General features: G+C 33.0%; 1 protein-coding gene across 1 annotated transcript in view; it reads left to right on the forward strand.

Annotated features, from left to right (window-relative positions):
- LOC129222511 (AT-rich interactive domain-containing protein 1A-like) overlaps positions 1-8,253 on the forward strand; it is a 66,366-nt gene extending 58,113 nt beyond the window's left edge. The window contains 4 exon segments of the mRNA XM_054857023.1: positions 153-359; positions 4,217-4,310; positions 5,903-5,952; positions 8,103-8,253. Of these exon segments, the coding sequence (XP_054712998.1) occupies positions 153-359; positions 4,217-4,310; positions 5,903-5,952; positions 8,103-8,150 (399 nt within the window). The 3' untranslated portion in view covers positions 8,151-8,253.
- Positions 8,254-11,393: the final 3,140 nt, after the last annotated feature.

The following is an 11,393-nucleotide window of genomic DNA, read 5'->3' on the forward strand; positions in this document are numbered from 1 at the left end:
ACTGAAGTTGATGTTCTGCAAATATAACTTCAGCGTCACTTCACAGGGGCACAAGGGACTACTCAGGACGTTGATTCGATGGAAATTAATGTAGTAATGTATTTTGTGGCGTTCATTCCAATTTCTCATGGACCTTTTGTTCTTCCATTCAGGGTCAGAAGCCGTTGGAGGAGATGTCAAATCACATGTCGGGTTGCGACCCATCCCTTTCAGTTCCAAGTCAGTTCTCTATGGACGCACCTACGGACAACAAAGAGTTCTGGGTGCATGAAGAATGTGCCGTGTGGTCCAAAAATGTTTATCTATTTGGTCACCGGTTACGAGGCCTGGAGGAGACCGTTTTAAAGTCTGTCGATAAGGTAAGTGCCATGTACCTACTAGCTTGGGATAAACTTTTATATAAACTCTCTGAGTGTTTCGGTTCTTTTCGACTTTTTGAACTAACATTAATTTTTTTTGTAGCTTCCTTTCAGACATGTTTTGGAGTCATTTAGCAAAATCTTGAACCTGCGCTTTTTTTTTTTTTTTTTTTTCAAATTAAAAAAGCACCAAAAGTTTATCAAAAGGCTTTTTCATTTATTCCCTTCCTAAATAAGCACTTAGCTGTCTTGAAAAGACAGCAAACACGAAATTTTTGACCTTTTTGCGAAAAGCACCCTTTTAAAAGGTCCATCGTAGTCTGTAATACATACGATAATTGGATTAACCATCGAAAGATGGCGTCACCAGTTCTCTCTACTTCCACAGTTTGGTTACATGACTGAAGGAAAAAGAAATTAGGCTTTTCCAATTTGAAGCAACTATTCCAGTTTGAAGTGTATTTTGGTTTACTAGCACTCTGTTCACAGAAAACAAAATCAAAAGTAAACAAAGAGGTTTGGTTTCCAGAAGGTGTGCAGCCATGCCCCTTTTGACGATTTTCTCTTGAATAAAAAAAATGTTAACCTATAAGATTCTTATTCATCGTCAGCTTTGCACCACTTCGTTCTTGTCCAAACCAAGCACGTGATTGAGGTCGCCAAATGTACAATACGTACTTTGTTTACATCTAGTCTATCTTCCCGTGAATAGAGTATTGTTTGGGCCGTGGTAGCCTGATCGGTAGGGCATTGGACTCGGGACCGGAGGGTCTCGGGTTCGACCCTCACAGGTCGAAGACCCACCGTCGTCATTAATGGTGACTGGGCGACGTTAAATATGCTCGTGGTCACAATGTCCTCCAAGTGAAACGATACCTCTGGGGGTGCCAGACTAGGAAGTTATTCGGCTTCTGGCCTGGTTCTAAACTGTCTCTCGAACTGTCCATAGATGGCACCACCATCTATTGTGTTGTCTTCATACTGTCCTGAAAAAACCAAAATTCTGAAAACATTATGGATTAATAGAGGTATAAGCTTCCCTAGTGGAATAGCAGAAACCTCAATCTGTGTGTGTGAAAGAAAGAAAGAAAAAGAAAGAAAGAGTATTGTTCCGTTCCAAAACAGTGCTGTCTCTAAGCAAATACGTTTCATCATGTGCCACCTCTAAGAGTGAACTTCTTTTACAGATCCCTTATTTGATTTGATAAATTTCTGATACTATTTCCCAAGCTAAACGGTTTGCAGTAGAGGAAAAATTTTAATTTCTACTTTTCTACATATTTCAAATGACAATGGTGTCGTTTCCTAAATTTTGAAAATATGTTTTTCTGAAAGAGTATGCTTAAAAACATAGCTTAAAAACATAGGATTTGACTGTTTTTTTAAATAATTTGACAAAGTTTACTATTTTTAAAAAAATATTTAAGTCAGTGCGCAGACTCAATTTTATTTTCTACGCATCTGCGCATGACATCACAAATGATGAACTGCCATTCGCTGTTGCCATCCGCGCAGAGAGTAATATTTAATTCACTTCTTTACTCACATGTATGGCAACGATATGGTTGATGACAAGCGTAGAGCGCAATATTAAATTTGCTTCTTGATTATCATAACGTGGAATCGCGGTAGAGAGCAAGAGTAAACGTTCAGTGCGCCAATGGAATACGCGCCTAAGTTCATCATTTGTGACGTAATAAAGACCACGCCTTGTTTGAAAAATCGAACACCTTTAAAAAATTAATTAAAAAATAACTGTTGGGAAAATGAAAGTATTTTCTGGGTCCATGTTATTTTTTTTTCGCTCATTCTATCAACTTCAGTGACTAAAAGTAGTACTTTTGACTGAAGAAAACCACCCCATTTCAACGACTTTTTCAAATTTAAGGCGAGTTTTCTAGGATTAAAAGCAGGATTCCTGCAAAGGAGGTAGGAGTCATTGTGCATTCTGCACTATCGACATTTTTACGGGGGGGGGGGGATTTTTCTCTTTTCAGAATCTTGATTTTAGGGGTATGAAAACCTACTTAAAGTTCTTTTTAGAACCTAGAATGATATTTAAAATTTCAAAAAGCATTTTTTGAAAGTCAGAAGACGTTTTTAAAGTCTAGGCTATGTTATTAGACTTTAGAAAATGTTTTTGAACTTCTAATATTTTTTGGCCTTTCAAATTTTTCCGCTCTTTAGATGATAGTTTCATACATCGATACGAGTATATACTATTCAATATTGAATCTGATGACGTGTCTGAATTTAAGGATGTAATTGAGAGACATTGCAATAGGTTTCTGAAATTCAAATGATATTCATAAATATCCTGGACAAAGGATAATGTGGTTAAAAGAAAATTCAAACAAATTATGATTTGAAATTACTCAAATCGTTCAACGCAATTTCATTTTATGGTTAAACATGGCATTGCTTTATTCTACAGAGTTACCCGTCCATTAAAAGCTGTCAAGCGTACGTTGATCGCTCAAATGATAAACAGAACAGATTTCGAAATTTTAGTCTTGGATCACTGTTTTTGATATTTTTAAAATGGCATGAAGAAGCAAAATCAAGATGCTGTTTCTGAAATTTAGCTCGTTCCCTGAGGAATACGAACCTAAGTGAGAAATCCCACACTGGCAACAGAATTAACAAATTTGAAAAGTATCGATTAAAAACCTACATTTAGTGATCTTTCTTGCCACAAAACTCGCACAAAGTTAGTTTACAGTGGACCGCGCTACAACATGGTTCTAATTACTCGAAATAGTTATAACACGAGTTTTTCACGAGTAACGAATTTTAGAGCTAACGCGAGTTCCTCGCCCGCAACACGAAAATGTTTGAAAGGGAATCGCGATGCGAAATATCGGCTTCGTGATTAGCTACTAAATACAGTAGACTTGCTCCACAAAGCTTTTTGGCTCACGCGAAATGGTTATAACGCGAGTAACGTATCTCAGAGATAATGCGAACTCCTCGGCCACAACACGAGATTTTTATTGGATGAAAAGCGCGAGGCTTAAGTATGTATATCATGACCGGACTTACATCCCTTTAGTACCACTGAAAGTCAAAGTTTCCTCACTGTAAAAGTCTAAACTTTGCTTTTTTAGCATGCACAAATAACTCTGTTTTTTTTTTCTTCCCCATTTGAAAATTTTACAAACATCCAAAGCTAATGAAGATCGAAAGAGACAGAGAATATTTCTTACAATTAAAGAAAGATTTTGTCAATCGTAACAGTATTTTATATTGAATAAGAAAGCTTTTGAAGTGCAAAACACGATATAAATTTAGATATGTGTAGAAATCGGTAATGAATAATTAGGAATGGTTTAAGACAGTTTGATGAATGTTTACAAGTATCGAAAATAAAGGTATATGTTTATCAAAAAGTCGTATCAATACTCTTTTTCATAACGCGGAATTTCGACTTACGCGAGGGTTCTTGGAATAATGCAACCCTCCCGTAAATCGAGTCTTCACTGTACAAGCAATATAATCAATAGTGACCCATTGTTGAAATGTTTATCACTTGTAGTAATATTTGAGAACAAATCAGTTAAAAAAAGTATCATGACGTAAAACTTTTTTTTTTAGTTAGTTTTTCTTTGATGTCACTTCTGTTGCAGAAATGTGAAAAGTGACGTTTTGAGATTCAGCCTTACTATGGTAACCTTAACAGTTACAATGGTAACCTTTCTAATAACATCAAGCCAATTTACATTTTTACATTAATTTTTTGTATTAAATGCGAGTATATTTCGCACGTCTTGGAGTTATTGTAATGGTGTTTTGTCTTGTGCTAAGTTTTGTTGAAAACATTGTTTTACATGTATTTATTCTTCTTAATCTCTTTTTAGCTTTGTTCAAGATGTAAATTTCCAGGAGCTTCTTTAAGTTGTGGTTATGACAATTGTCCAGAGCTCTACCACTATTTATGTGCTCGGGATAATTGTAAGTATTCAAGTTCTACGGTTAATAAAGTCAGCTAGAAATGCATATTAACCATATCTTTTCTGATTTTACCTTGTATATTACATCATTTGAAAAGCAGTAAATTTACGCTTTGGAGTAGCAAGATGACGTTAAAACGTGAAGGCTCTTAATTACATTTTAAAATTGATTTTTTTTTTCTTTTTTTTTTTTCAACGCGTTCTCACTTTTTTACTGTGAATCTGAAATTTGGAATTGACATCATAATCAATAAGTATCTTAATAAATCAGACGTCTTTGAAGGATTTATTAAGGGATGTACTTTTTCCCTAAATTGTCTCCCTTCTTTCAAGAGATTGCATTTCTTTCTTTCATAAAACCTTTCTTCTTTTTGTCTTCGTGTGTGTTTTATTTACTCTTTGTGCGTGTTTTATTTATTATTTATCTACTATTCTTTCTTAGCATTAACCAAATCATTTCTCAGTACATTCTTTGTTTAAAATTTTAATTTTTGTTCAAAACCGTTAAAACTTTATGTAAAGTCGTTTAGGGTAACTGACGCACTGATAAGCAAATTGGCCGATTATCAATCAATTGGCTGCCGATTTAATATAATAATAATGATTTTAAATACTAAAATTTCGACTTTTCAGAATCAGTTAATAGTGTATTCCTGTGAGAAATGAGTTAATTTTCTCTAGTTTCATACTTTTTCTTAGAGTTAATGTCTCAATGTTTTATTCGAATTCTGCAAACCAGTTTTCTTATTCATGAAAATTATATCCTGTTATAAAAGAGATATATTAAAATTCAAGTACTTTGTTAAACCATTGCCTATAACAAGGGTTCTCAACCTACTCCTTTTTGTGTATCATTTGCTATGTGTAACAAAAACACTTTAGTTTTATTAAAATGCAATTTAAAATTTAGTTACAAACAAGTAATTTAGGTTCAAAGCATTTTATTTTATATTCACTGACGTTTAATGACAAAGTTCTTATCAGCCAGACATAAAGCTAAAAAGGTCTGAGGAAAAAAGTAGTAGTAGTAAGTACGCGAGGCTTTTTTTTTTTTTTTTCATTTTATCAAACTTGACTGCAGCTTGATGAAGCAATTCCAGCAAGCTCGTTTCTTCGTTTAAGATACACCCGAAAAACTTTATCCTAACCAAATTATATCAATATCAATATATTTTTATCTACCTTTTGGTAGTTAACAATGTACCCCCTACAGATTTTTGCATACCCCCTAAGGGAATGCGTACCACTAGTTGAAAACCACAGATACAACCTAAATATAAAAACCTAATAAGACCCTTTCACCGAAAAATTCAATAAAACCAAATCATTACTACAATTCATTTACGATACTATAAACTGAAAATATTTAAAATTGAATTTCGAACATTTCAACGTTCAACGAATTTTTATGTTTTAAGTTTCCAGGTCTAATTGAAAAATCGTTTTAAGCTCTAAACAAAGTGTTCAGATTAGTTTCAGAAATTGTGACGTACATGCGCATTTTATTCAAAAGGAATTTTTGTCAGAAGCAAATTTTTCGTGTTCCTGTTTTTGTTTGTTGTTTGTAAAATTTACAATCATTTTATTTTGCAGGGTGTCAAATGGACGAAGACTCATATACAATATATTGTCCACAGCACAAGGTAAGCTTTTCATCCACTGAATTAAATAATTTTTACCTCTTTCAACTTACTGTTTCAACGGTTTTATAATAAAATATGAATAAATAAAAGTTTCAAAGGAAGTTTAATTTCTCTTTAAAATGTTGCATTCAAAATAACGAATATGAAATTGGGAAATGTATACCTAACTAAATCTGTCTGTCTGTCCCCCTAATAACTTTGCAATAATAATACGATTTGAACAAAACTTTTTTAATCGATAGCTTTTTGCCTTTATAATTTTATTATTTTTTTTCTGAAGATATATTTTATCAAAGTAAAATTGTTACAATCATTCTTCTCTTTTTTTTGAGGGGGGGGGGGGGAGTGGATATGCACATTTAGATTTTTTTTACTATATTTTGCCTGCATTTAATATGAAAAGTTAGCATGCAAAATGCGTTTATTATATAAATAGTTAAAAATATTATATAATCTGTAGTAGTTTTCTATTTAAGTAGGAGTTCTGAATAATAGCTACGGGCTACCTAAGTCACAAAAAATGATAGCCACTTTTGCCCATTTCGCAGCCATTTTTTTTTACAAAAGTATGCGCATAACGCAAAAAGTAAAATGCCCTATATGCTATGAGTAATATTAACAACAAATTAAAAGATTATGATACTCTACAAAAACAACCAAAATTTCACTCAATGTTTTTTTTTTTTAAGATATAGTTATACAACAAAAGGAACTTTTACAAAATTTTAGGTGTACTGTAGGCAATTATAACTAAATGAAGTACATTACAACCTCTATTTAACGATTGTCAAGGGACTGGAAAAAGTTATCATTAAAGCAAGAATATCGTTAAATCGAGGAGCATAGACATTAAATGCAGTCAAATCCGGACCAGAGAAATGTATCGTTAAATTGAAGTTATACTGTATGTGAGAACTCACACAGACTTTAGTTTATTATGTTTGTCACCTGACACGCTTCATTTTTCAAGGAATGTTGAATTGTAAACGGCCGTTAACGTAAAACCAAACCCTTTACCAAAAAAAAAAAAATCGCGATCGTAAAAACAGACATATAAATGCTAATAGGTGTAAGAACATCAGGAATCACTAAGTTTACTACATTAGTTGAAAATACTCAGTCTGAAATGAACGATGAAAAAAAAATTTCTTCTACAACCTCAAATTAACGTTTACCAGACTCAAGAGAAGGGTTCAAAAAAGATTGGAAGCGTGTTTGTCTAAGCGCGATATTATTTTTACCAAAATAAAAAACACATATTATCGCCTCTTTTGGCGACTTTGACTTGATTCTTTGTTATTTTTAGACTGATTTTGAACAGATTAAAATTTTCTAACATTAAAGCCTATAAGGGCAGTTCTAAGTCTTTTATCTAACGATCCGGTCCCACTATAAAAAGTAAAAGTAAAATCAACAACGTTTTAAACCTACACAAAGTTTTAAAAAACTTGCAAAGGCAATTTTTTGCAAATTTGGGCTTGTTTAACGTTTATGATTTTACTTTTGCTTGATATTATGCTTTTGCACAAAAAATCGAAAACATTTAACAGATACCGAATATAGTTGTAGTCCAAAAAAGGAATATACGATATCCATCATTAAAAAATTATTTTTCAAACAAATTTTAAATCAGCTTTTGTACAATATTTATTAAATTTTTTTATTGCAAGTATTAGAAAAAATTTTGTCTCGAAATAAATTTCTCAAAAGTTAATAGATGTTTTCACAAAATTTAACCAGCTTTTCACAACAAGGGACTTTTGGAAAAAAAACCTGGAATAATCCTTGAATACTTACACCATGGGGATACATTAAAATCTTTGTAGCCAAAGCCACGCTGATGGGATTTTTTTTTTCGTCTGGCGATTCGGCAGAATTTGAAGTTCCATTCCGCAAAATTATCATCATTTGGCAAATTGAGAATTTTCGTCTTCCCAAAAATTTGAGTTCGGGTCGCACTTGATAATAGCTGGTATCCTATTCTTTGTTGTATTTTTGATATTATGGTAAAAATAAGTAAAATAAAGTTGCAGCATTTAAAGTCTTTAATATGGAGGTTCTCGTTGATTTCTTCTGCTTATTCATTTGTCTACGCGTGCATGAAACAGTATTGGTCTCAAGATTCTAAATAAGCGACTTGATTCTTTCAGGTTTTATCAAGCCATTGCGACGAGCATCAAAGCATCCAGAACTCATAGGAAATATCTAATACTACAACAAAAAAGAGCTTCCAGCTAAACTCGAGGTCCGTGGTTTGGTGCTAAACAATTAAGCAAAAGAAGAAACCATCGACCCATGAACTCCAAACTATAACTGCCAACAGAATTGGAAAGGCATGGCTCTTGCGGTGGAGAAGTGAAGGTCATTTTAAATGGAACCCTTTCTAGAAATTACGAACTGTTTTAAAATGTGCAGAAAAGAAGAATTTACACAAGTAACTGACCTTCTGCAGACACGTTTATCTTTTCGGTTTTATATATATATATAAATATATATATATATTCACATAATATATATATGATTATGAAATCCATGCCATTGCTGTTTTTAAGCATCCTTGAAATTTTTTGCCCCGTATCTTCAGATGTGGTATTTTTATCCCTGGAAATCCCCCAAGTTTCTAATTAGATTATAGAGAAGTTTGTTCAAAAGATTGCAACCTTCAGTAAGCAGAGGACTCATTTTCCTGTACATGACTCAAATCAAAAGTGTGAAATATGGATCTGTTACTGTACATTTCATTCTTGGATCTGTATTCACACCAGTGTTGTCACTTTTTCTTCTTCTTGTCACATTCATTGGTGGGTGGACGATGTGCACATTCTTTGTTCCACGGAACGTGTTTCTTCTTTGATTCTTATGATTTGATCTGCTCTGCCGAGGGCACGTAAAGGGCAGTAACTGCAAATTTTTCATTTTTGTCATCTATTGAATGTTAGCTTCAATGTACAACCTTGCTTAATTGGATTCCGCTGGAAAAAAAAAAAAAAAAAAAGCTCAAAAGACACGTCTAATTCCATCATTTCTCTATTGAAAGTATTGAATCTGAAGCGCGCTTCTTCAAAACTCGTTTCTGCAGATACTGCTGTTTACCTGTCCACAGTAGCGTTTGTGTCTGAATCAGCAATTGTAAATGCAGTCTGTTTCTGTTACAGGGTGTCTATAGGTTATGACTTTTGTAAAGGCTTTTGAAATTAAAAATCAATCATGCATGTGATGAAAAAGTCATGGCATTACATGGTTGATAATGAATAATTATTTTCTGAAACTTTGTGAAAACATAGCTAGCAATTAATCTATGTCACAGCTTAGTCAGTAATCGTTTTTTATTTGCTCAAATTCATTTTGTTTAATTGGGAATTCTTTTCTGCAACTGAAAAGAAGAAAAAAAATTCAGAATGTGCTAAACCGGGTCGGTTTAACAGGTTTGAGAGCCTGTCGCAATTCATTTTTGGGGGCCCCTTCATTTATCACCCCATTAACTATACAAAACATTTATTTTCTGCATTTTGTCTCCCCTTTAGGACCTTATAATCGTGGGGCGTCCCTCGCCGCGCCGTTACGACTCGTAAATCTAAACCTTTTCAATTTCTCCAAAACTCACTAAAAAGTTGAGCATTTACGAAACTATAAATAAGGTTTCATTTTAAATTGTTTGTATTGAATTCTCATTCTTTCCATTTTGATTAAAATTCTTACCTCAATTTTTCTTTGTAGGGAAATATAATAAACACTTTCATTAAGAAACAAAACTACTCTCTTGTCCCATTCCTCTTTGCGAGCGTATTTTTGAAATCGTTTGTTATTTTGTCAAAATGAAATCAAACTCATCTTGTACAATTATGTCCTTGGTTACTATATCGGTACTCTTTCACAAGAATAATATACTTTTTACGCTATTCCTTTCAGATTTGAGCCGATTTTCGATTCTGTCATGAATATTTTCATTTCATCACGAGTGGGTTATTTATTTACCAAAAATTACATAATTTTTTGAAATGCTAATGAATTACCTTGTTAATCATGAGAATGTCATGAATTTATTAAATGAACTATTGACTTTTTTTAGCGATCACAATGTATGTACAATTTATTTGATAATGGGACTCCTAAATTTATTCAGTCTCTCTCGGTTGAATATTTTCTTGATTACGAATACGTTTATTTGGTCATGAGAATGTGTTCAGAAATTTCTGTAGATGCCCTGTAACACATCATATTTATTACCCGCTTAATTCATGTAGTCTAAAGTACAGAGGTTTCTTTCCAAATCATGAGTGTAAATGCATGAGAATTTATCGCCAAATCTTGTTTTAGATTGAGTAAATAATGTAAAGTAGAAAAAAACACGATCATAATTCCATTGATTTTAATGTTCCTGGTTTGTCTAACGCACTTGCGTTAGACTACAAAACGAATTTCCTTTATGACATAAAATGCAAAATTAGTTACCGTTGTTGTATTGCCACTCATTATTTGTGGTACTTACGTATTACTGCTACCAGGTTTTCCTAATTTGGCTTGTTTTTCTAAAATGTTTCATATCCGTTGGGAGAAAATGCAACAACTCTGGCAAACCTGATTACGTTAGTACAAACAATGTGCAAGATTTATATTGCTTTGAGCAGGTATGCGACAGTATCTATAAATCTTTCATTTTTCATGTTTTTGCATTTGTGTCATCCATCTAAATCAGCTTAAGTGCGCAAGCGTACTTATTTGGTTTTGGCTGAAAATAAAACATGATAAAAACTTCAAATTTCGATGTTCTACTCGTGTTTGTGAGAAGTAAGGAAGGCATATTTTCAAGTAACTCCAAAACTCATTTTTGTAGATACAGTGAAACTTGTGTAAGTTGACCACTTGCGATGCACTATTTTAATGGTCAACTTAAACAGGTGGTCAAATTACAAAGGTTGATTATATGACAAGGGCTAATTTTGTGCCTGAAAAAAGCAGTCAACTTAGGTTGTCAACTTACAAGGGTGGTCAACTTCACAGGTTTTACTGCATTTTATCTGCCCGTGACAGTGTAAGACTTTGAACTTCATAACTTGGCGAGCATTTTCCTGGTTGCACTAATACGTAAGTATCTAAATTGTTGGGAAACTGACATAATTTTATTCTTTATGAATGAATCAAAAACACTTTCCTTATATGTGTGTAATGTAACTCTTTGGTGTAAGCAATTTACGCCTCATGTGTAAATAGTCACCGCTTGAAGCTAGTCTTAATCTGCTTGCTGGGGGTTGCATATATCATAAATGTATCAAGAATAAATGCACTATGATTGGAATAAAAGTTTTGGAATAAAAGAAAGATATATAGACATATTCAGCTCTGTTTTTAAATGTCACACTCTTCAATGTTGAATGAAAGATCATTTCTGTTTGCTTCTTCTAAGAAACTGTTTTTGCAATTTTCATAAACTATATTTCTTT

This window comes from Uloborus diversus, chromosome 5 (assembly GCF_026930045.1).
Source record: "Uloborus diversus isolate 005 chromosome 5, Udiv.v.3.1, whole genome shotgun sequence".
Lineage (NCBI taxonomy): Eukaryota > Metazoa > Arthropoda > Arachnida > Araneae > Uloboridae > Uloborus > Uloborus diversus.